General features: G+C 42.3%; 1 protein-coding gene across 1 annotated transcript in view; it reads left to right on the plus strand.

The window, feature by feature from the left end:
* Positions 1–27,395, plus strand: part of adam17a (ADAM metallopeptidase domain 17a) — a 99,995-nt gene that overhangs the window by 65,107 nt on the left and 7,493 nt on the right. Inside the window, exons 11-18 of the mRNA XM_084309608.1 lie at positions 2,162–2,314; positions 3,981–4,180; positions 10,347–10,450; positions 14,926–15,060; positions 18,182–18,312; positions 20,386–20,464; positions 22,884–22,972; positions 26,320–26,379. Coding sequence (XP_084165734.1) covers positions 2,162–2,314; positions 3,981–4,180; positions 10,347–10,450; positions 14,926–15,060; positions 18,182–18,312; positions 20,386–20,464; positions 22,884–22,972; positions 26,320–26,379 — 951 coding nt within the window. The remainder of the gene's footprint in view (positions 1–2,161; positions 2,315–3,980; positions 4,181–10,346; positions 10,451–14,925; positions 15,061–18,181; positions 18,313–20,385; positions 20,465–22,883; positions 22,973–26,319; positions 26,380–27,395) is intronic.

Raw genomic sequence — 27,395 nt, forward strand, 5'->3', positions numbered from 1 at the left:
AGCTTTGAACTCGACTCTGGGGGTAAGACACTGGCGCTGGTGGCACGCCATCCAATAAGAGAACGAAATATTATGGTCTGTAGTAGGTTAAAGGGATATTCCGTGTATATGTACAAAGAATACACAAGGGATATCAAACGATATACAAATATTATGCAATATATATCAATCAATAAATACATATATTCGGTTTAATCTGACCCTTTGTAACAATTACGTTTGCTGTCCAAGTTAAAAAGAAACGCCGTTTTGGCAGGAAAACGCGTTGTCCTACTGGCAACGCTGAAAATTTGTTTCCGTTTTGGATACTCGCCAAAACTCGCCGACAATGGTGCCATGTAATCTGCGCGAGCCGGATACGGAGCCGTTCTGCCCAATGCCCATGTGCAGTAGAGACCTGCACGGTTATTTCCAGTGTTTACAGCAGAGCTGTCCCAAGTAGCTGCGGCTACTATGTGTTGTCAAGTTATTGTTATAAGGAGCCCAGTCCAAGCTACAACAGTCTGCATTCCCTTAACAATTGTTTGTATTGAGCCGTATTGTATTGTACCCATTCTGCAATCTGTTAAATAAAGTGTACATCCATTCATTCTGCTAGCATTAACGTTACCAAGCTGCTAGCCACAATGCTATACTGTTATAATGGCATATCCCAATCACGTTAGCACAGGGGTGGGCAATTATTTTTCCCAGGGGGCCGAATGAGCAACTGAAAATATGTTGGAGGGCCGGGCCAAAATTCCAAACTCAATTATGCATAATATACATTTTATTTCTATATAAAAAGCAGTAAATGGCATTGTTTTGGCCCCTGGTAAGAGTGTATGTTATTATTTGGCAATTAAAAGGTGAGGTTAGCTTTCAAAAATATAATTTATTCAAATAGAATTTATTTCCAAAATGATAAACAAAATGTGAAACATTAACACTTTAATCGCTGGGAACGCCGTAACTTGTCTTTGCTCGCCATGCTCATTCTGCCGAAGACGCCGTAACACGTCTTTGATATCAATATTTCAAAAATCTGATCGAAATCATATTTCTCCTCCGGGGGCCTGAGATATACTGCTGATCTCCACTCAACTCTCTAACGGTTCAAGAGCGCCATCTGGTGGCCGATCGGCAGATCGGCCAACAGTAAGTGACGCGCCAAACAGGAAGTGCTCATCCATATTTCGTCCGGGCACTCGCGATCGTTAGCCGGACTCCATCTCAACACACTGGATAATCAATCGCTCGCCCTAACTCAATAAACAACGTTATTTGGACGTATATAGTATTATACAACCTGGAAATGGTTCATCTAGATCAACATCCCATAATCGAAAACTGTCTACTCCATATATATATATAAAAGAAAATATTTTTTTTATTTAAAAAAAATATATATATATATATTATCATGTAATCTTTCGCGGGCCGGTCAGAATCATCCCGCGGGCCGTACAATGCCCAGGTCTGCGTTAGCACGTAAGCTAACAAAATCGGCGACGATCTTTTCGTGAGACTAAACTCCGCTCTTGGTGGTCAATTGTGTTGGTTAGTTTTGTTTCATCAACAAATGAGAGGCAGAACACACAGTGAATGTATCCGTTTTGTTTATTGCACTTTTATTGCACTTTCTTTGCTGAAAAATAAATGCTACGTTGGCTAAATGGCTCACGCGAGGCATTTAAAGATGGTGGATTGTTGATTTTTAGCAGGAAGTGTATTGGCACATTCAACTTTTCTGATTGGTTGAAAATGGCCTTCATGTTTGAACTACATCGCCACCTACTGCTTTGGCATTGTACTACATGTATATACATCACTGTGCTCAGGAGGCAAAAACGATGTCTAACTTGCCTGCCATTACGTTGCGTTCTGAAAAGCGAAACTGACCCTGAAAACGAAACGAAAACTGGCCATAGTGTAACCGCAGCCTGAGGTAAGGTCTATTTTAGGTAACCTGCTGGTATTTTTTTAACCTAAAACATGCTTTTGTACCGATCACAGTGTCGTATTTTACCGGACCTAAAACATGCTTTTGGTAACGATCGCAGTTTCGGGCTAAGACGACCCTGATAATAGTACAATTATTATTACATATGGATTGATAGATCAGACATGCGTGTGTGTGTATCATTGCTGATTTGGTGTGTGTGCGTGTGTACACCATCAGGAGGCAGACTTGGTGACCACCCATGAGCTGGGTCATAACTTTGGAGCAGAGCATGACCCAGACAACATCGCCCAATGTGCGCCCAGTGACAACAACGGGGGCAGGTTTGTCATGTACCCCATCGCCGTGAGCGGAGACAATGTCAACAACAAGGTACTTCCTACACTTCCTATGACATCGAAAATGTTTGTACTGCACTATGGAAGATCGCCACCCTGTGGACGTGAGAGGTAACTCTGCCTTGTTTAAATATGGAGGATAAGAGAAAACGGACGTGAGAGGTAACCTTGTTTAAACATGGAGGATAAGAGAAAACGGCAACAAAATATATTTCTTCAAGCAAGGTACCTTTAAGCTCTGTGTGGTTCACATTTTATGCTCTATAAATGAGACTGTTAGCTTGTACGTATTTCACAGCACTGATCCCGACCAGATGAGCTCATATGGGCAATTTCACTGTGTTTCATGCATTGTTGTTGGAAGAGTCTTCTCTTGTTCAGCCCAACTTTTCTTTTTTTTATTCTATTTATTTTTGGGCTTTCTGTATTTTTCACCCATCCCAATTTTAGTCGTTATGCCAATTCCCTTCCTGTTCGTTGCACGCATTGCCCCACTGTCGGCCTGGGGAGGCTGTAGAACTACCACATGCTCCGATACATGTGGAGTCGCCAGCGACTTCTTTTCACCTGACAGCGAGGAGTTTCACTGGGGGAATGTAATGCGCGCAGAGGTTCACGCTATCTCCCCCAGATCCCCTCCCCGCTGAACAGACAGGCCAGTAGGAGCAGGACACATACCCCACCGGTAGGGACGACTGACCAAGCCGGAGGTACCGCTGACAGCTGGATTAGATCCCAGAGTATCTGCGGGGGTAGGGGAGTGCTTAGTCCACTGCGCTACCCAGCCACCCTCTGGTTCAGCCCAACTTGGCGAGTTAGCTGCTGTTTCTTCATGAAAAAGTTCCATAGTGCAGATTTATTTGGAGATGGATGGATACCACTCTTTACTGCAGACACCAATGATTCTGAAGCTGCAATAACTATTTTCTAACAGTATTCTTTACATTTGATGGCCACCTGGTGGTGTCATTGAATCGTGGTGTCCTACTTGATCAACCCTGCGCTACCAGTGGGCGCGCGCACATTTATTTTATTTATTGACAAAACCCGACCCACACTTCAACTCCGCCTATTTTATAAACCTATGCATTAAAATAAATAAATCATCAATATCATGCTGTCGGAACAGTATTATGTTTGTAGGTGAAGTATTTACTTACCTTATTTTACAAACAGGAAATGCCCAAGAGAAAGTTGTATGTATTGTAGTTGAAATCTATTAATCCATGCACGAAAATGAGAAGTTCCCCCCCAGCAAATCTCTTAGTTACAAGATTGTGTGTGTTCACAAGATGAGGCTTTCGTTTTGGGAGAAATTAAGGGTTTGTTTAGAGTGGCTCAATGCTGCCCACTAGTGGTCAGAAAACAATTATTGCAGCTTTAAGAATAGGCCGATAACTGAATACGATCCCTTACTTTTACACAACAGTATATACTTAGACTGTTAGTTCCATCTCAGATTTTGTTTTTGAGATATAGAATACATTTTCTTCCATTAGAGAGAGATCCAATATACTTCTATGTGTCATAAATTATTTCTGACATGATTAACCGCTAAAATATTGCCCTGATGTTTGTTGGAATGTTTCATCTAAGCATGGTGTACTATGCTTTGCTACATGATCTCTCTCTCTCTCTCTCTCTCTCTCTCTCTCTCTCTCTCTCTCTCTCTCTCTCTCTCTCTCTCTCTCTCCCCAAAGCATTTCTCCAACTGCAGTAAGACCTCTATAGGGAAGACTTTACGGTCCAAGGCTAAGCTCTGCTTCAAGGAGAGGAACAGCATGGTGTGTGGTAACTCGCGGGTGGAGGAGGGTGAGAAGTGTGACCCGGGGCTGCTCCACCTCAGAGACGACCAGTGCTGCACGTCCGACTGCAAGCTCAAACCTGGAGCAGAGTGCAGGTAGGAGCCCTGTACACACCCCAGTAGATCTTTACACCCCAGTGTTGCAGGCCATGTGTACATTACAATGAAGATCTATGATGTCTTGGACAGTTATTTTGTCTAAGTTGTACATTGCAAGCAAGAGCATCACAGCCTTTTAATGATAACCATTCTCAACATTTCTGTACTATTTTGCTGCTACTGGTACTGCTTTGCTGCTACACACACACAAACACAGACACACTTTCTATACCAGGGGTTCCCAAAGTGGGGGTCGCGAGCCGCCGCGGGGGGGGGTCGCCAGATGAAAAAAAAAATCTGAACTTAGAAGCAGGTCAGGCCAGTGTTTCTAGTTGCAGTAGCGCACTAGTTAGATAACCTAGGTGGGGAACAACCAGGAGATCACTGCAACTCACACAAGTTGGAGAACTATCTCTCTCTCTCTCTCTTGCTCTCACACACACACAAAGGGAGCTGCATGTGATTGGTGGAGGCAGGACCCTTACAAAAAACTGTCGTTGCTAATCATTGACACATGCTAGCCTGTAATAATCCCCCCCAGAAAAATATACTTTGCATTTGATATATTGCAAATATATGCCATCACACACACTGACATTTAAAGAATTATAAAATGAATGTGGTGTTATGATCAGGATCTGAGATTACAAAAAACAGAAAATCCATCAAAATCAGTGTTGTTGCTAATCATACATGTGCTAGCCTGTTTTTTAACAATAATTTGTGATGCCATCACAAACACTGGCATTTAAAGGGTACAAATAAAAAAAAAACTGCACCAGAATTCAGGAAATGAAGTCTTTGTAACAAAAAAAATCCTGGTGGGAGACCCCAGACTTCCTGCTTAAAAGGTGGCCTGACTGGGGCTATATTTTGCACTATATTTGCTGGCCTGAATGATTTCCCCAGTCCGGCCCTGGTTAAAAGCCTCCAATGCTTATTAGTGTGTGTGCGTTTGAACGTTTGCATGTTTCAACCATACATTTCCATTTATAAAAAAAGAAAAGAAAAGAAAATTAAACTTTAAAATATATATATATTTTTTTACCTCCTATAATAGTGGGGGTCGCGGCTCTCTGACACCGTTATTTGGGGGTCGCGGCCTGAAAAGTTTGGGAACCCCTGTTCTATACGACTATTATTTTCACACTTCACTCCATATGCTTGGCTTCTCTCTCTCTTTACAAGCATGTGGGTTATAATGTAGTGTTGTATTAAATTAATATTCTTCTTCAAACACAGGCACACAGACGTAAGTAATAGTTATTCTATAGTGTTTACATTAATATTCTTCTTCACACGCATACTGTACACCCACACTGTACAGTAAAATGTTCTACACACACACACTCACTCACACTCTCTTACTCACACACACACACACACACACACACACACACACACACACACACACACACACACACACACACACACACACACACACTCACCTTGTTTTCTTTAAGGCCAGCACATAGCTCTGCCGTGTCAATCAGTCATTATACAATGGCATGCACATTTCTTGATCCTGATTGGCTGAAACACTTCTTTCAGACGTTGTTATTTCTCATAACACACTCCACGTGATCCCAGAACCCGCCCACAACCGAATTACTTTTTTTCCTAATCACTCCCCCGTTCGTGTTTTTATGAATGAAACCAAGATGGCGGACAATCTTTATGAACGACTCATTCAAAAACGATAAAGTCACGTGGAATGTGTTCGTTGCTTACACAATGTTGGATTATGTAATCGGTTGGTCATGACTCATTGTGAAACAAAATATAAATAGCAGGAAGTGTGTTGTTTGATGGCATTCGTTGTAGAACCTCCCTCTCCTTCAAAAGGACACTGTCATTTCACTGTTAACCCATTCTCCGCCAATCACGTGTTAAGGCGGGTTTCTCCGCCATGCGTTGTCTGCCAATAACTCCGTAAGGCGTTTTTGAGATCAATATTTCATATTTTCGTCATGGTATTCATATTTCACCCACGGAGTCTTGGGTGATGCTGTCTGAGCCATCACAACTCTGCAACGCTTCAATACCGCCACCTGGTGGTCGATCGGCGAGTTGCCAAACCGGAAGTGCCCATTGTAGCTCGGTCCGTCCCCTATTTTCGTCCGGCCACTCGCTTATCGTCCCGGGGCTCAATACAGACACCGTCGATATGGATCTTTGCCATAACTCAATAATCAACATGATTTGGACGTGTATTAGTAATATACAAACCGGAAATGGATCGCATCGATCAACATCCCATAATTGGGATCTGTTTGCTCCACTCTCATCGCCCAACGCTACGAGGAGACTGGGGTGAGTTTCAGTGTTTTTCTTTACCATTTTCTATACAAACTGCTCTGATCAATATATCACCCATACTACATAAATCATTTAACGTCGGCCATTGAATTATAAACAACCCCCCCCCCCCCCCCCCTCCGTTCAACCGCAGATGATCAGTCGTACCGTTTAGGACCATGTACAGTTGAAATTTTTAATATAACGTTGATCGGTATCAAACTGCATTTGATCATCTAATATATGCATTTATGCCTATATCTCACGTTCTATGAAATACTGCAGAAAACGATAAAAACATATTTATACTCTAGACGGTATTTTAGTATGAATGTGTGAATGAAAAAGTAAAACGTTCCTACATCCTGAACGATAGATAATTGATGTTGAATGGGCCATAGTAATGTCAATTTAGCAATACAATTTAAAAAGTTATAGCCCTGCAAAGAAGGTGAACATCTCCATAGACTTATAGCGCTGGCAGAGAGGGTACAATGATGGGTACAATGCCCGGCAGAGAATGGGTTAATAAAATGTTCAATCAATCAATCAAATAACCGCTAACTTCACTGTTAGATGGCATGCTTTGTAGCAACCTATGTATAGATGTAGCACTGTCTATCTGTATGCAAGGACGCGGGAACTAGGGGTGCGGCAGGGGCTGCAGCACCCTCTGCTGGCGGGGAGTGTAACTGCAACTGCAAGGTTGTTTTGGCTTTATTTATTCCATTGTAACCGAGGCTACTCAATGTCACAGAGCGGAGCGGCACTGCAGATTTACCCTACTCTTGGAATGCATTGCCAGATCGTCATAGGGGCGCTGTCTCGATAATGCAGTGTTGTTAACAGCGTGTAGCCGACGCATGAACCGGTTGGGATTCGAATAGACGCGGCCTGGAAGCGTCAACGCGGAACTGGAAATCCGTTGGTAAAAAATATATACTCAGCCTGGACGTTTTGGGACGCTGAATTCGCAGTAAAGGAATATATCTGCGGTTTCCCTGGCGTGAACAAGCCAGCAGAACTATCCGAGCCCCCGGGAGGGTGGTCGAAGACCTTTTGCATGTTGGCGATCATGTATGCAGGGAACGAATTGCAGAGGGAGGGCGCCGCGCAACAGGTGGGGTAAGCTGGGCTGTGATGTGTGCATCAAAACGATTACATGTTTGTCTCGCACGCTCCGCAGAGCTGAGCGTGAGAGCGCGGTCTCTAGTGAACGAGAGTGTTGGTTTACCAGAGTGGTAAACCTATGACGTTATTATTATATCACTTATCTCAGCACCCCCTCATAAGTCATAACACGTTTCACGTTTAAGACCCTGTTGAACTATCGCTCTAGCCTCTGACTCAGTATCCATCTGCAGAACGTCAGCCCCAGCACTCTCAGGCCCCACGCACGCTGAATGTGAATCTGATTTGACCAAAGCAGAGTATACACACAAGACAGTGGAGCTGTTTGCAGATAGCGAGCATTTTGACTTGTTGCGTGGTGGCGATGTCTCGCAGACAATACAACTACAAGTATAATTATATAATATATATATTTTATTAATAAAAAAAATATATATAATTTTTATTTTTTTTATCAAAAACTATCAATATCTCAGCACCCCCACTTCCCGCGGACTTCCCGCGGCCCTGTCTGTATGTCATATATGTTATGATGCATTGAAAATGGGGGACCCTGATGTAAACAAGACGAAAGTCTTTCTCTGGTCCTGCATCCCCTTAACAATTGTGTTTATTGAGCTGTACTGTATTGTACCCATTCTGCAATCTGTTAATAACATTTTCAATCAATCAAATAACCCGTAACTTCACTGTTAGATGGCATGCTTTGTAGCAACCTGCCTCTGCAAAAGGACACTGTCGCACGAAGCGATTTCATTGGATGTCCCGGACACAATGGAAGTATGGATATATTCGTAACGAATAATTTAAAAAGGATGTTAGTTGTTTACACAATGTTGGATTATGTAATTGGTTTGTCATGACCCATTGTCAAAACAATAATACATCGCAGGATTTATATGAAGTTTGTTGTTAGATGGCATGCTTTGACCTGCTTCTAGACACGGAGGCAATTTTTTATTTATTTTTTTACCTACTTTTTCTGCGGATGGTTTTGTGAATAAATCTCCATTATGCTTCAATTACTGTGTGTTTATTGTATAGCAATAAGTAGGGATGCACCGAATGGGAAATTCTTGGCCGAAAACCGAATGCCGACAGGCCGAAAATGATTAATATAAATATATATATAATGTATTTTTTTTTTTTTTTAGCTACCTGATTATGGCAAAAGACATGGTTATGGCAAAACTTAACTTAAATAATATTAATAATCACTATTATGGGCCCATAAAACATTTATTCAGCACGTTTGAATGCATACATTAATTCCAGACTGACTGCTGAAAGATTGTACAATTTAAACATTTTCTCTTTGCATACAACAAAATGTGTATTAAAGTCAAGGGGGGGGGTGGAGCGGAGCTAAGTTAACAATATACTTGTTATCACCATACATAACGCTTATATTGAAACACGTTGACATTAGGGCGGTTCTTTCAACCTAAAAGTGCACTTTCTTCAACCTCAAACCTAAATTCCTTAGCGACCCGTGTGTTACCAAGTAAACAAACCAGCGCGCACATTCGATACACACAGATATGAAACGAGTCATACGGAACGTATAACGGAGGCTGAAATTAGAGCAATATGACTCACAAACTCACAACAGTAGTACACAACTACACATACAGACGCACAGAATTTATTCTGCATTGATTAAGTGATAATCAAAACCCAGCTTAAGCCGTTAATAATAATAACTTTATTTGTTAAACCAATGTAGTGAATCGCGAAGCCAATACGCACACACACACAGTCGAACTGGAACGCTTTACCAAACATACACTACCAGCATTCATATCTTCATATGTTCATCTTCCAATCACTTAACCATAACATAACTTACCGGTAAACAACGTGTCCCTGAGTCCACTCATGTGAATACATTTCAAAGGAACACCCGCGTTGCGTCATCCTGCTCTGACTGAGAGATGGAAAGACAGACTGCCCTGCCCTCTGCTGGCGCGTGCTGTGCACTACAATCACAGTGTAATAAAAGGAAACCCATCCCATTTGTGATTTGGCGCACAGTCTGTCACGTCACGGTATTGAGAATCATACCGGCGGGATTGCGAAATACCCTGGTATACCGTAATACCGTCATATCGCCCAAGCCTATGGAAGCATTGTTAGCTCGCTTAACGCTAACGTTAGTTTAAAAGGTTTTAACGGCGACGGGCATATAGTAATGGCGAGGATATAAAAGACGCATTTATTGGATGCATTGCTCGCAGAGTTTACATAGAAACAGCGCGACTCTCAAGAGGAGTTAGTTATCACAGGCTACAGAACGCAGGAAGAGCTGCCAAGCTGCTCACGTTATACGTTGCGCATGCCATGTCTGTAGCCGTGTTTTGATTACATCATCACAACAACACTTTAGGTTACGAACGTTACGTAACCCTGTTCTTTGACATTCTGTGATATATTTTCGGTGCTAAAACCCTTTTGGCCGAAAGTGCCTTTTTAACCATTTTCGGCCGTTAATTTTCGGTGGCCGAATATTCGGTGCATCGCTAGCAATAAGGTTGTATGAATTCGGCCATTGTATAAAAGACATTACATCACTTGAAGTTGTGTGTTATACGAATTAGATCATGCCTAGGGGGGTCTAACGACCTTCGGCTGCGCCTCGGGCCTAACAACCACCCCTAGGCATGATATAATTTGTATAACACACTCCTGCGCGTGATGTAATGCTTAATTCTATAGTTCCTCTTTCTCCTCACAGTGACAGGAACAGTCCTTGCTGTAAGCGTTGCCAGTTTGAGTCGGCACAGAAGAAGTGCCAGGAAACCCTCAATGCCACCTGTAAGGGAGAGTCCAGGTGTACAGGTGAGAAACCCTCAATGCCACTGTCACATAGTAATGTCTAATGACAATATAGAATATAAGCTGGAGCGGGCTGTATGTGAAAACCAGCCCCTCCAGTAGTGCATTAAGCAAGGTCCCGAGCAGGTAAGAAAGTGAACACAAGGCGTTGTTTCAAATAGTAAATTATATTTATTCTTGGGGAAGGAATTCAAACCTTCATAAAGTATATTTATTCTTGGGGAAGGGATTCAAACCTTCACTTGATATATGAATATGTAGCAAAGGGAAAAAACAACCCACAAACAATTAACAAACAGGGAGAAGGGTAATGGGAGAACAAACAACGTAAATATAATACATGTAAACTAAATAAGCGCCCACAGACACTACCCAACCAGCCAGAGGTTGGTACTGGGAAACCCCCAGTAAACTTGTACAAGGTACCAGTCCACACTCAGTGGAAAATAGGCCTAAAGCCAACAAGAGAGTACTCACAACAAGAGAGAAGTGGCGCAGAGGCCAACAATATCTATATATATATACTTAGTACTTAGTCCACACGAAGCAGTAGATAAGCCCAGTATCGTTCCACAACAGTGGCAAACAATGGCAACCTCACTCCACTCTGGTCACTGGCACATGACAGAATGAGACGCCCCGATGTGTGCCACCTCCCAATCTATTAACCACCCATCTCCACTGCCTGTCTTGAAGATGCACCAATCAGGGGCAACCAATCCAATCAGGGAGATGAGTGGCATCTGCGGAAACAGAAACAGGCGATTAGGAGATGACACAACACCACACATAGAAAACACAAATAATATATTACCCTGATATTACATGGTGTTAAAATATATGGCAATAATGATAATGAACAACCCACGTACGTGACAGCCACCTGTAAGGGAGAGTCCAGGTGTACAGGTGTCTGGGAGGCAAAATAAATGCAATAAAAAAAAGCCATTTACTGTAAATTCCTGCAATTTAACAATGTAATTTCAATAAAATAGCAAATAAAAGGGTAAGTTCCAAATAAGTATAAGGTTGCACAATAGTTTAACGTTGAAGACAAAAACACACACACACACACGCACTCATGTATTAGACACTGATGTTTCTGTTTTTAAGTTGGCCCCAAGCTTTCACTGCAATTTTGTTTTATTAGTATTCTTTTTTTTTAAACACATAGTGGCGCTGCACCTCTATACCACTGTTTAGGCAAAGCCCTGAGCTCTATGTACATGTCTGACTTGTAACTGTCCTCTATACCACTGTTTAGGCAAAGCCCTGAGTGTTATACATGTCTGACTTGTAACCGTCCTCTATACCAGTGGTTCTCAACTGGTCTAGCCTCGCGACCCACATTTTTTAACATTTCAAAAAAAAAAAAAAAAAATCTTTTTTTGCAGTAATACACAATCTTTCATGCACTGTTAAAAACATGAAATAAACACAAAAGTGCAACTAGGGCTAAAAACCCAATGAAATAAAATAATAATAAATAATATATGCTTATTTTTTTTTTTATAAATGTTTTTATTTTCAATTTTCAACATAGAACAAGACATCACAATACAATACCGTCAATAATAATAAAAATAATGACACTAACAACAGTAATAACATTACAAGACAGGCAAACAGAAAAGAAAAAAGACAATAAAAATTAAATAAGGAAATGACAATAGAAAATTAAATAAATAAAACAAAATAAAATAAGTGGCTTTCACGTGTGCGCCTTATCTCGTGTGCTATATATACGTGTGTTCTACCTACCCATATGTGCGTGTGCTTTACCTATGTATATGTTTTATGTGTACATGCATATATGTGTGTTGTGAACGTGTGCATATGACCGTGTATTCCCTAGTAGCCCAGAGTGCCTGTACAGTACTACTGCAGCCAAGAGGACACGTACAGCATCAATGTAGTCAAGTGGGTTTGTACAGTATTATTATAGTCAAGAGGGCATGTACAGTATCACTGTAGTCAAAGGTATATGTACAGCATTACTGTAGTCAAGAGAACATGTACCGTACTACTGTAGCCAAGAGGACATGTACAGTATCAATGTAGTCAAGTGGGCATGTACAGTGTTACTGTAGTCAAGGGTACCTGTACAGCACTACTGTAGTCAAGAGAACATGTACAGTATTACCGCAGTCAAGAGAACATGTACAGTGCCACTGTAGTCAATAGGACATGTACAGTATTTACAATGCCAGTACCGTAGACAAAACAAGGCAGCAGTGGGAGGTTACTGGTAATGGGGAAATCCGGCGAGGACAGTGGTGGATAGTGCAGGCCCAATATGCGACAGATAGGGGTCCCAGATCTCATAAAAAGTGTCCAACTTGGAATGCAGCATACACGTAATATACTCACAGGGGATACATTCCATTATGATATTGTGCCATGACCTCATTGACGGGACCTCGTCCTTGATCCAAAACAACAGGATGTTCTTTCTAGCAGAAAATGTCAACAAATTGAACAGTCTCTTATGTTTGGAATTGGTAACATGAATATCTGGGAGGCCCAGCAAAAGGCAGAGGGGATCCAGCTCGATGGGGGTGTGAAATATGTCAGACAGTTCTTCTACAACGTCGTACCTAATATATGCTTCTTAACGGATTTCTTAGCTTAACATAACAAACCTAAGTTTGGGGGAACTGCCTCTTTTCCATTGCATAGTACCTACTCGACTCTACCCTACTCTACTCGCTTTAGGTACCTGGTACTTCGTTCCTTTTCCACTGCAGGTACTAAGTACTCAGTTTGTCTCCGTGTGGGGAGGCGGGGCCGCTGGTGTACAGCATGAGAGCACCAGCATAGCTATGTCCGTGAGGGCTTGGAGCAAGCCAGAGTAAAACACAGTTTTCAATCAATCAATCAATAACAACATTAACCAGACTCTCGTTGTGTCTATTCTGCTAATGCTAACGTTACCTCTCATTGTGTCTTTTCTACAAGCTTTAACGTTACCTAGGCTCTCGTGTCTATCTGCTAACGTTAACGTTAGCATTAGCATTAGGCTAACAACAAGCTTTAACGTTACCTCTCACGTCTATCTGCTAACGTTAGCATTAGGTAATAACCGGTTTAAAATGGATGGTGATTACCTCACGTTGTGTCTATTCTACTAGCATTAACGTTACTAGTACAAACAATCAATAGCGAGTTATATTGATCACGCTATGCATGATAGCCATGCTAAAACGCTATCACATTAGCACCTAAGCTAACAACAAGCTTAACAAATCCGCAATCTTTTTGTGAGACTAAACTCTCCGCTCGGTGGCAAATTGTGTTGATGTCGGTTTGTTTCATCAATAAATGAGGCAGAATAGACAGTGACTGTATCCTTTTTTGTTTATTGCACTTGTTCCTGCTGCAAACAAATAATTAATCCTAAGCGAGCCATTAAAGATGGCGGCTTTCTGTTTTTGTGCAGACGCTCCAACGAGTGACGCGTCTCTCTTCTGACCAATCAGTGGTCTGCAGTGTTTCACGTGACTTTTCTGGTACCAGTTCTACTCGCTTGGAATCTCGACAGAGCAGGGACTAAAAAAGTATCCAAAAAGTACCCAAAAAGTACCTGATACCAGGTACTTTGGTAATGGAAAACCGAAAATGTAGAGTAGAGTCGAGTAGGTACCATGCAGTGGAAAAGGGGCATAATGGGATAACTGGGGTTGCAACAAAAGTGCAGCTAGGGCTAAAAAAAAACAATGAAATAAAATAATAATAATAATAAATAATATATGCTTCTTAGCAGACTTCTTAGCTTAACATAACAGACCTACAGTAAGTTTGGGGGAACTAATGGGATAACTGGGGTTGCAACAAAAGTGCAACTAGGGCTAAAAACACAATGAAATAAAATAATAATAATAATAATAATAATAATAATAATAATAATAATAATAATAATAATAATAATAATAATAATAATAATAATAATAATAATAATAATAATAATAATAATAATAATAATATATCCTTCTTAGCAGATTAATGGGATAACTGGGGATGTTGTTTGCTCCTGACAATAGTCTCAATGTCTGGGGTGATGGTAGACAAAGCAACTCTGAGGTCATGCTCAATGTCCAATCTGTTCCTCTGCTTTGTCTTCAGCTGGACCAGAGCTGAGAAGCCACTTTCACAAAGATAGGTAGTGCAAAAAAAATATATAATAATAATAATCTATTTTTTTTTTACTTTAAAAAAAAAATTACACACATCCGCGACCCACTCAAAATGGCCCCACAACCCACTTTTGGGTCGCGACCACCAGTTGAGAAACACTGCTCTATATACCACTGTTTAGGTAAAGCCCTGAGTGTTATACATGTCTGACTTCTATACCACTGTTTAGGCAAAGCCCTGAGTGTTATACATGTTTGACTTGTAACCGTCCTCTATACCACTGTTTAGGCAAAGCCCTGAGTGTTATACATGTCTGACTTGTAACCGTCCCCCTTGTGTTTCAGGCCTCAGCAGCGAGTGTCCTCCTCCCGTGAACGCTGATGACGACACCATCTGCGTGGACAACGGCCTGTGTTCCAACGGAAACTGCATCCCCTTCTGCGAGGCCACGCAGGGCCTGCGGTCCTGCGCCTGCAATGGTTAGGGACAGAAATACTGTTGGTCGTCCGCAAGGAAACTATAAAAGAAGGAACGGTCATTACGTCACTCACTGTGTAGCGCGTGAACGCACATTGGTGCCAAGTGTGGAAACCTCGACCGACATTGAGTTGAATGAGATCAGCCATCTCCTTGTTTATGACCTCTCGTTTAAACAGGTTATTACCTCGGATGTCAGAATCATCTGCAATTTGTTGCATTGTTAACTAGCTAATGTTTGATATATTGGTTTATGTACATTTCCTCAGATAGCTTATTTAGAATTTGAATACAGGCTTCAATAGAATTGGCACCAAAGTCTGGCATCAAGCAGAACATAGAACGCTGGTATTCGTGATGACACAACTCCTAAAGGTTCATGTAAACTTAAAAACTAGACTTTAGCTATATGTTAAAAACAATAGCAATATGATATTGTGATCTACATACTCTGAATGAGTACAGATCTACTGTATGTCTATGTGTAGATTAACTCTAAATGAGTACAGATCTACTGTATGTCTATGTGTAGATTAACTCTGAATGAGTACATATCTACTGTATGTCTAGATTAACTCTGAATGAGTACAGATCTACTGTATGTCTAGATTAACTCTGAATGGGTACAGATCTACTGTATGTATATGTATATATTAACTCTGAATGGGTACAGATCTACTGTAGATCCGATCTACTACTGGACAACAACCTTGACCTACTCCTCCTCACTGAAACCTGGCAACAGCCCTTGGACTTCTACTCCCTCAACCAAGCTACCCCCTCAAACTACAGCTACATCGCCACGCCCCGCCTCTCTGGCCGAGGGGGGGGTCTTGCCGTTTTCCACAAACACTCCCTATCCATTACTGAACTGCACCTGACTATAGCCTCCACTCTCTCCACCCGCCTCCTACTCACCGGTGACTTCAACATCCATGTTGACCAACCTAACTCAAACCTCACACCTGACTTCCTCTCCCTCCTTGACTGTTTTAGCCTCACCCAACACATCAACTTCCCCACCCACAACAAAGGCCACACACTTGACCTTGTCTGCTCTGCCTCCCTACCCATATCAAATGCTCACCCTATCCCATTCCCATTCTCTGACCACTACTGCATCCTTTTCTCTGCTCCCCTTCCCCCACCCCACCCCACCACTCCAACAAACGCACCATCTCTTTCCGAAACATAAAATCCATTGACCCTCTCACCCTGTCCCAGTCCATATCCTCTGCCTTTCCCCCTGACTTTAACCCCGATGACTATGCCCTCCTGCTCAATTCCACTCTCTCTGACTCCCTTGACTCACTGGCACCCCTGAAAACCATCACTGTCTCATTCACCACCTCCTTCCCCTGGTACACTCCGGAACTCCGCTCCATGAAGCAGACCGGCCGCCAACTTGAACGCCTCTATAAAAAAAACATCTCACCATCCTCCACAAACAGCACGTCTCCTCCTACCGTGACGCACTTCAAGCTGCCAAATCCGCCCACTACTCCACCATCATCAACAGCAGCAACTGCAACCCCCGGACCCTCTTCTCCACTGTCAAGAAACTCCTGCAACCCCCAGACAATAACTCACTCTCCTCCCCTGACCTCTGCAACTCGTTTCTCCTCCTTCAATAACAAAATATCTCAAATCAACAGCTCACTGACCGCCCGCATCGCCAACTCCCCCACCCTTGCCCCCCCCCACTATAATTTTTCCCCCACCTGACTCCGACTCCATCCCTCCCACCCCTTTTACTGCCTTCGCCCCAGTCGACTCCTCCTTCATCACGGACCTCATGACCACCTCCAAGTCCACTACCTACTCCCTTGACCCCCTCCCCACTACTCTCACCAAGGCCTGCCTCCCTGCTCTCATCCCCCACCTCACCGCCCTCTTCAACCAGTCACTATCCCTAGGCCACGTCCACTCCCCCTATAAACTCGCCGCTGTCACCCCTGTCCTCAAAAAACCCACCCTCGACCCATCCAACCTCTCCAACTACCGCCAGTCACTTTGTAGATACCAGTCACTATCCCCTAGTCCGCAACCTCGGTGTCATCCTCGACCCCACCCTCTCATTTGACCCCCATGTCCGCTCCATTGTCAAAACTTCATATTTTCACCTCTGCAACATTGCCAAAATCCGTCACTGCCTCTCCCCCCTGCTGCTGAATCCCTCATACACGCCTTCATCTCCTCCCGCCTGGACTACTGTAACTCCCTCCTCACTGGCATCACCTCCCGCTCCCTCCATAAACTGCAGATGGTCCAAAACTCAGCCGCCCGCCTCCTCACTAACACCCGGTCCCACGAACACATCACTCCTGTCCTCCACTCCCTCCACTGGCTCCCGAACAAGGAACGCATTAACTTCAAAACACTACTCCTCACCTTCAAAGCCCTCCATAGCCTGCCCCCCCCCCCCCTACCTGACTGACCTCCTTCTTCCCTACCGCCCCACCCGTTCCCTCCGGTCCTCTTCCACTCTTTCCCTCACTGTCCCGTCTTCCAAACTCAAAAGTTTCGGTGACCGGGCATTCTCACGAGCTGCACCCCGACTCTGGAACTCCCTCCCTCAGACCATCAGAGACTCTCCCTCACTCTCCACCTTCAAATCCAGACTCAAAACCTACCTGTTCTCCCAAGCATTCAACCTCCCTTACCCATAACCACCCTCCTCCAACTCGCCACCATTTCCCCCTGCCCCACGTTCTCTCCTCTCCTGCCCCCCCCCCCCCCCTTGGTTTTCCCTTACTCTCCTCCCGACTGTCTCCCCTACTCACTCCCGTATTTGTTATCCGTTACTCGTGGTTTTATGTTCCTGTGTATTCTTATTGTCCTCCGTTTCCCTGTGGTTCTCTGTTTCTTTGTTTTCTTTGTTTATTTTTTGCCTATTGTCAGCGACTTTGGGTCTTTGAAAAGCGCTATACAAAATAAATGAATTATTATTATTATTATTATTACTGTATGTCTAGGTGTAGATTAACTCTGAATGAGTACAGATCTACTGTATGTCTAGGTGTAGATTAATGTCCGCTGCCACAGAGGATACAGACTACATCAAAGAACTGAGTCCAGTACTGTTCCATTAAACGCCGTCTACCTCCTTCTCTCTTCATCCAGAGACGGAGGACTCGTGTAAAGTGTGCTGCAGGGGCAAAGATCACACCTGTTCTCCCTACATTCAAACCAATCACAGCTTCCTCTACCTGCGCAGGGGTAAACCTTGCACGGTGGGCTTTTGCGACGAGGGCGTAAGTTACTGACTTTTTTTTATTATTATTATTTGTCATAAAAGTACGTCTATTGTATTCTAGGTTCCTCCTGTTTGCCCGTTTAGTTATTCCTTACTTTGTCTCGTCGCTTCAGGTAAATATTGTCTGTAAATGGTGTGTTTTTTTTCTGTCCTGTAAATGTCCTTGTTTATGATGGACCTCAGTAACACTCACAATTCCTATGGCGCCAGCTAATGGGGATCTTAATAAAATAGATACATTTATTAGAAATCCACCACCTCTCTCCGCTCTTTACAAACTCATTGGATTCCACCTGCCCTCACACCCTTTCAGGACCGAAAGCTCTATTGGAATTATATAAATACCAGATAATCTTTGCACGTACCAAGTTCAAGTTCAAGTTCAAGTTTCTTTATTAGTTGACATGCAAAGATACAGAATACCTTCACATGGAATGCTTTTTTCTGTTATGCTCCTATGAGGATCATAGGACGCTTGGATCATACACATACAGCTCATTACAGTAATATTCCACAATTATTACATTTTAGATAGTAATAATGGTACAGAGCTTTGAGACAAACATATGCATATTCACCACCGCAAACAGACTGGCAGCCGTCATAGGCAGCGCCATTTACGGAAGGAGGGGGGAGTGGGTTGGGGTTGTTACAGGGCTGTAGGGGGGGGGGGGGGGAAGTGATCCCTCACACGAGGCAGCCGACAGTGCAGCGCCAATGCAGAGGAAGGGGGGGGGGGGGGGGGGGGGGGGGAGTGCACAAGCCAAGTCCTGGGTGGGGGAGGTAGGGATTGGGTGGGGAAGCCGCTCGCCACTCTTATCTCCCAGAGGCCTTCGACTCCAGCAGCTCCCTGTTTCGACCTTGGTCAGGAATTTGTTTTGGCTGACTGACTGGCCCATTTATCCCAGCCACGTCACTTTAAATTTGATTTGAATAGAGTGAAATATAACTATTGATTTGAGTGGAGTGAGTTTTAACAACTCCGTCCAAATGACTGAATGCATTATTAGTCCAAGTGTCTTATCAGTTCATTTTGGTAGATCCTGTGCGCGGTAAACAGATCCAATTAATAGTGTGTGTGGTTAGATAAAGGTTTTTGTTCTTTCCACGTACCTTAATTAATAGTGTCTGTGGTTAGATGCAGGTTTTTGTTCTTTGCACATACTTTACTTAAAGGTCCCATGTTTTGCTATTCCTTTCACTATTTGGGCAATGTTACACAATTCCTGTGAGTCTATGGAACAAATCTGTAATTTTTTTTTCCAAAAATGCATTGTTTTGTATTTCTAATCAAGTACTCTAAAAGCAGCATTTTTCCACTTCAAGATTTTAAGCTGTTTTGGGCTGGGCTCCGCCCATAAGCGCTTTGAGTGACAGTCACCCACAGTCTGCACTGGCAGACATAGAGAGATTGAGGGGGATACTAATTAATTCGCAGCGGGGGGGGCATAATCCCACGGGACAATGCATTGGTAACTTGTTTCAAATGACAATATATACCCCTGTGAATATTATTGCACGGATCGGAATACGGGCGCGCGCATGGGAGCGTGCACAATGATATTTTGCAGCAGGTTGACAGTGATATGCGAGTGCTCCCGACTGCGTGTGTGTTTCCCCGTGCGCGCGGTCGGGAGTATGTGTATGTGTGGGGTGCTCCGTGTCCCTCTCTCTCTCTCTCCCTCTCTATCTCTCTCTCCCTCTCTATCGCTCGCTCGTTCTCTGCTCTCTCTGTTTGCACCCGCGCCACGTCAACCCGTTTGAGGAAGTGTCAGTATTTCCACTCGCTCTGTTGTTGAGCGAATGGTTGAGTGTGGCTACAACCATAGAGTTGTTAGTTATGCAGATGAGAATTCTTGGACGTCACAGGTATGCGCAATTCAGAATAGCTTAGTTCAGTGAGGGAGGATCTCGTGAACTCGAGACTGGACTGATGAGCCAAAATGAGAATTAGAGACACAGACCCACATTGCTAGAAAACAATGCTAAACACTGGAAAAGGCCATTTATAAGATACGGGACCTTTAATGATGTCTGTGCTCTTGTTTTGTTAATTTGTCTGTTTCTACAGGGAAAGTGCATGAAGCAGGTGCAGGATGTGATCGAGAGGTTGTGGGACTTCATTGACAAGCTGGACATCAACACCTTCGGTAGGTTAAAGGGAAAATCCAATGGAATTCACACAGGTCATTCTATACTGTAACGCTGTACAGCTCAACGTTGATTTATGAATATGAACAAGTGTCTTCTTTAGCTGGATACCAGAGAGACGAGGCTCTAGTAATGATGTAGTCAAGAGATTTATCCTGGAGCTGCTCCATAGACAATGAATAGTCAACAACTCCCAGGACACCATGATAGTAACCATGGTGATTTTACTGGGATATGAAGACACCATGATAGTAACCATGGTGATTTTACTGGGATATGAGGACACCATGATGGTACCCATGGTGATTTTACTGGGATATGGCTGATGGCCTGATGGCTTGTCGTACAGAACTTGTAAGTCGCTTTGGATAAAAGCGTCAGCTAAATGACTAAATAAATGTATATGAGGACACCATGATAGTAACCATGGTGATTTTACTGGGATATGGGTAGATTTTCTGGCTCAGAGCTGTAAATCCTATATTTAAATAAAACTCATTTGAATGTAGGCTGATTAGCTAAGACAAAAATTCTACAAGCCCACAAAGTCAGCTACTACTTGATTGTCATTAGACCAACTACACAAAGTGTCACTTGATTCAAGCCTTTATGCTCTGTGATCTCCAGCATAGGGATAGTTGTCTATGTTTATACATATTGACTTAAGTGTCTGAGGCACAATATAAATTCTGTTTTAGCAGGACTTTCTCTTTAAAGGGGAACTCCAACATTTTGGGAAATTAGCTTATTTAACATCTTCCCTGGAGTTAGACAAGAAGATACATACCTTTTTTGTCTCTGTGCGTGCATTTTAGCTTTGGGAATAGACGCTCCGTTAGCATAGCTTAGCTTCATCACTGGAAGTGAGGCAGGACAGTAGCCTTACAGTGCCTTACAGTGTATTGCAAGGTCTGACATTGACCAAATTTGATATGCATGACCTTGGTGGGCTCTAGGTCAACTCCTGAAAAGGGGGTCAATGTCAGACCTTGCAATCAAAAGTTAGGGGGCGCACTGAAATTATGGCAAGGGTTATTAGCCCCCTAACTTTTGATTGCAAAGTCTGACATTGACCCCCTTTTCAGGAGTTGACCTAGAGCCCACCAAGGTCATGCATATCAAGTTTGGTCAATGTCAGACCTTGCAATACACTGTAAGGCACTGTAAGGCTACTGTCCTGCCTCACTTCCAGTGATGAAGCTAAGCTATGCTAACAGAGAGTCTATTCCCAAAGCTAAAATGCACGCACAGAGACAAAAAAGGTATGTATCTTATTGTCTAACTCCAGGGAAGATGTTAAATAAGCTAATTTCCCAAAATGTTGGAGTTCCCCTTCAAGTGGATTAGATCAGGGGTTCCCAAACTTTTCAGGCCGGGGCCCAGAAAATAAGGCGTCAGAGAGCCGCGGCCCAATGCACATCGTCAGGCTTTTTTTTTTTTTTTTTTGCCAGGCGACCGATTTTTTAAGCCAAATATCACTTCAATCCTATTAAGTTAGTTCAAGTTAGTTATTCATTTATATGTGCTATTTATGAGAGGGCTAACTTGTTGCAAAATAATAATGATAATAATAATAGCCTCATTAAAATACTATTGTTGCTTCGGTTGTTTTCAGCGTTTTATGTGCATAATCTGTTATTTAGTTTGAAATGTTCGTTGAAATAAGTAGATTTTTCGTTTTTGTTTATTTATTAAGTTAATATAAAACCATATAGTCACATTTTAGAATACAATAGAATAGAATTTTAGAATACAACTAGAAACACTGTCCTGGCCTGCTTCTAAGTTCAGTGGCCTGACAAAAAAAATTAAAATTAAAAAATAAATAAAAAAATAAAAATAAAAAAAGTTTTTTTTTTATTTTTTTTTGTTTTTTAAATCATCTCGCGGCCCATCCGTGGCTGCTCGCGGCCCACCTTTGGGTCGCGACCCCGACTTTGGGAACCACTGGATTAGATGAACACTATGTATTGTGACTGAAACAGCAACATGACTAGATTGTAGCTCACTATCAGACTGGATGGATACATGGGTCAGCCAATATTATTGGCCCAAAAGCAAGGGAATATTATTAGCACGGATCTGTTATTCATACTGTCAATATAAATAGAAAAGTATATTGGGAGATATTATCAAAAATCTATGGTCCCACACATTCAAATTTGTATCGGGGCAAGAAATCTCATCCGTCTTGTCCTAGTCTAAAGCAAGTCTCTCTCTTTGTATGCCTCTCTCTCTTTGTATGCCTCTCTCTCTTTGTATGTCTCTCTCTCTCTTTGTATGTCTCTCTCTCCTCTCTCATTCTTGTTCTCTCTCGCTGTATGTCTCGCTCTCGTTCTCGTTCTCTCTCATTCTCTCTCTCTCTCTTTGTATGTCTCTCTCTCTCGTTCTCTCTCTCTCTTGTTCTCTCTCTCTCAGGGAGGTTCCTGGCTGATAATATAGTGGGGACAGTGGTGGTTTTCTCCCTGGTCTTCTGGATTCCCCTCAGTATCCTCGTCCACTGTGTGGTAAGACTGTGCTGTGTTCTATCCTGCTTTTTGAGTATGGCAAGTTACTCAGGAAGTGTAATTAGTTACTTATTACTGATTACTCTTTTAAAAAGTAATCAAGATCTATTTACTTATAACTTTGCATCAAAGTAACTAGTTACGTTACTCATTACGTTACTTTCGATCCCCCCCCCCCCCCTCCACACAATCTGTTTAGCCTCTGTTAGCTGTCCAGATGTCAGCTGTGGTGGAAACAAAGTCTACCTCTCTTGTGTGGCCTTCAAATTAGCTTCCATCACAGCATATTCTCTCTCTATCTCTATCTCTATCTATCTCTCTCCAGACTATATGAACCACACAATCATGACAGCTCTCTAATTTAAATGGTAGAAGATCTCAATGATGCACATCTGTATTCAATACTGTCGCCCCACTAAAAACTAAAAAGATGTCGACAACCAGAGCCTCCCCCTGACTGAACTATAATGGTGTCAGCAAAGAAAATAGGAAATGTCGTGCATCTGAGAGAAAATGGAGGAAAACAAAACCCACTATTGACTGTGATATCTACAAAGATGCTTTAACTGCCTATAACAAAACTATCCGCTTAGCAAGGAAAGACTACTTCTCTAAAATCATTACAGAAGAAAACGTTGGAAATTCCGGAATCCTTTTTTCCCCACTATCGATCTACTGCTCAACACTGCCCCCACTCTTCTGCAGTCCTCAACAGTTAAATGTGAAGAACTTGCACTATTTTCTAACAACAAAATAACTTCCATCAGAGCCAGCATTACTCATGATGGAAATAAAGCTGATCACAGCAAACCGCGCAATGTAGCCATGAGAAGATTCACATGCATTCAGAAAAATAAATAAATAACGCACATCCTCCGTTCCTTGGTGCTGAGCCAAACTGTAAAAACAGTAGTACATGAAACAAAGCGGAGCTCGCAGTATCTGCTATTTTTTGTCACAATTAAAACACCTTGGAGCATCAGAAATTAGTTGCGAGCCTGCTTTGTTTCAAGATTCACATGCATCACATTAGATGAGCTTTGCAAAACTGTCTCGGAACTCCCCCACCTCAGACATTGATCCTGTACCTACAGCATTTTTTAAATGGGTGTTTAATAGTGTTTCAAGCCCTGTGCTAGATATCATCAACACTTCCCTTAGGACTGGTATTTCCCAGATGCCTTTAAAACAGCAGTTGTAAAACCCGTATTAAAAAAAATACCTAACTTAGATAGTAATGCACTGGCAAACTATAGACCGATATCCAACCTCCCGTTCATTAGTAACTTAAGGTACTTCAGAAGATTCAAATAAATTCCTTTCTTGAAGAAAACAACATCTTAGAAGAATTTCAGTCAGGGTTCAGAAAATATCATAGCACTGAAACTGCCCTCACCAAAATAATCAGCAACCTCAGACCTTATTCTCAAACTCTGATGAGAATAAGGTTAATGGATGAGTAAAAACGCCCTGAAACTAAATGAGAGCAAAACTGAAATTCTAATTATTGGCCCCAAAACTAAAAAAGAAACATTAATTAAGAACCTGGGAGGATTAACCCCTTGGATCAAATTTGAGGTCACAAGTCTTTGGGTTATCATAGATTCAGAACTGAACTTCAATTCCCATATTAACAAAGTTACCAAAACATCGTTATTTCATCTCAGAAACATAGCAAAGGTACCACTATTTATAAATGTAATGATTGTGAAATATTTGTTTAATGAGCTGTATGTGTATGTCACCGAATTTCCCCAAGAGGGATTAATAAAAGCTATCCTTAAATCAAAACAATGCTGAGAAACTAATTTGTGCATTCATATCTAGCCGGTTAGACTACTGTAATGCACTTTTCACAGGTCACCCTAAGAAAACCACAGAGAGGCTTCAGTTCATCCAAAACTCTGCAGCTGTACTGCTAACCAAAACCAAAAGGACACATTAGTCCAGTCTTAACTACTTTACACTGGCTTCCTGTAACATTTAGAATTTACGTCAAGGTCCTTCTCCTTATATAAAGCCCTAAATGGACAGGGACCTAGCTACATTGCCAACACTCAAATAAATTACATGCCAGCAAGAATGCTGCGATCATCAGCTGCTGGGCTATTAGAGGCTCCCAGAAACAGTGAAAAGAAGATCGGTGATGCAGCCTTGTCAACTACGCCCCAAAACTATGGAACAAATTGCCCAAAAACATCAGGGAAGCCAACTTGCTAAATATCTTCAAAAAACAGCTTAAAACCCATCTCTTTGCTCAGGCATTTAAATGATTTTTGACACTGTCAAATTCATGTGTCAGTTCTATGCTAATTTTATCTTACTACCTCTTATGGACTGTAATTTCGAACTGAACACCATTTCCGCTGGAGGCAGAGGCAACCATGCCAGGTGCCAACCTCATCGGGAGCAGTTAGGGGTTAAGTATCTTGCTCAAGGACACTTCTACACGCTGCCCGGGAGCAGGAATTGAACCGGGAACCTCCGGATTACCAGACGACTGCTCTACCTCCTGAGCCACTGTCGCCCCTTGACACTGGAGCTTGACATTGTTCTTTGTATGTGAATAGGTAACGTCTCCTGGAGGATATACCCAGCAACGAGCTTCTTCAGACCACCTCCACTCATGGGGGGGGGTTGTTTGCCCTGATCTCAAATCCAGTTTCTGTTGTTTTGTTTACATCCATCACTGGCACTGGTAGAGGCTTCCCTGTCAGCGTCAAGTTTCACATTGTCATGCTGCCATGTCAGATGCTTCATCAAATTACATTTAGCAAAACATCCCCCCCCTCCCCCCCACATAGTTCGTATGTGGGACAGCTATTGAGAAGAGAGTTACCTCTCTTCCTGCTGTTTTTTGCTAGTAGCCTACGTCACCTCACTCTGACCTGCTCGCGCGCACACATCTACGAGGACAGCGTATAAATTAAATCTAACATTATAGGAGGGCAAAAAAACACATTGCATTCTAGCAATGATGTAATGCAGCGTTATTTGTATCAGTAACTGTAATATAATTACTATTTTGGAAATTATAATGCCTTACTTTACTACTGGGGATGTAATAAATCTACGGTAACACGTTACTGCCCAACACTGGTCAAGAGATCGATTTCACCCCATGCCATCTGGACCAGGTTGTGCTGGATGATATGGGATTATTATTATATATTTGTTTTTATCATATATTTTATTCAGGAGGAATTTCTTCATAGCTATATCATGATATGTGTTTGGGTATGGCAATCACATGCTAGATAATCACATTAATTCTTTCCAATTCATTTATTTTATTAGGTTAGTTGAAGTCCCTATAATTGTCTCCTTCTCTCCTCCTTTCTTCTCAGGACAAACGCCTTGATCAGGAGTATGAGGAGAACACAAAGGCCTTCTTCTATCCTCCAAGTGTACGTTTTCTCATTCCTCAAAGCTGTCCTCAGATTAGGTCACCATGCACTAGGCCTGCAGCCACGCTAACCTGACTAACACGATGACCCCCACATCACCGCTCTAGCCCACTAATGGTTAGAGGTCCAGTAGCTCTGGTCGCAACTCTCATACTGAGTTCTGGAGTGCCTCCGTCGCCGGTGTGGCTTTTAGAGATGAAAACCAGTCAAACTCACCACTCCTACAATGGAGGTAGAAAATAAAGGTGTTTCCCACAGAGCTTAGATTGTATAAGTCTCTTAACGCCCCATTTAAATCCAGCCTCTTCTCGTCCGACTGCTGTTTTGCTTGATGCTGCCTCTAGCGGACCAGTGTATAAACAATGAGCTGTTTTGTACGCTAGGGCGGCGAGCAAAGTCGTACGAGGCGATTACAAATCAAATTGTTTACTAAACTCTTAATTTTTTGTTTTATCTCTAAAAGTCACACTAGTTACAGTCATGCTCCAGAACGTATTCAGGGTAATGAGAGTTCTGGTCAGAGCTAGGTTAGAGGTAGAGAGAGTTCTGGTCAGAGCTAAGTTAGAGGTAGAGAGAGTTCTGGTCAGAGCTAAGTTAGAGGTAGAGAGAGTTCTGGTCAGAGCTAAGTTAGAGGTAGAGAGAGTTCTGGTCAGAGCTAAAACAAGGGAGCTTGTGTCAATGATTTAAAAAAGATTATGTAAATTTCAATATTATTGGAAACGGACATTTGTACCCAGTATTATATTGTTGATGGCCATTTAACTAGAATCACCAATGGTAATTCATGATATCAAAACATTTTGCTCGGTCAGACCCTACGGAGGCCCCACGTCAAATCTACTCCAGACATATTTTGCATTATTTGAATGATTAAGCAATAAAACATTTTATTCAAGTTATCTAGAAAAACACCCAAGAAACAATTCCAGTTTGGTTTCTTCTTGCTTCATAGATGAGTAATAATGTCTTTAGTGATGCTGTCATAACCCTATTATATTGTCCTATAATTCATTTAG

Source organism: Notolepis coatsorum, assembly GCF_963971535.1.
Source record: "Notolepis coatsorum genome assembly, chromosome: 3".
Taxonomy (NCBI): Eukaryota; Metazoa; Chordata; class Actinopteri; order Aulopiformes; family Paralepididae; genus Notolepis; species Notolepis coatsorum.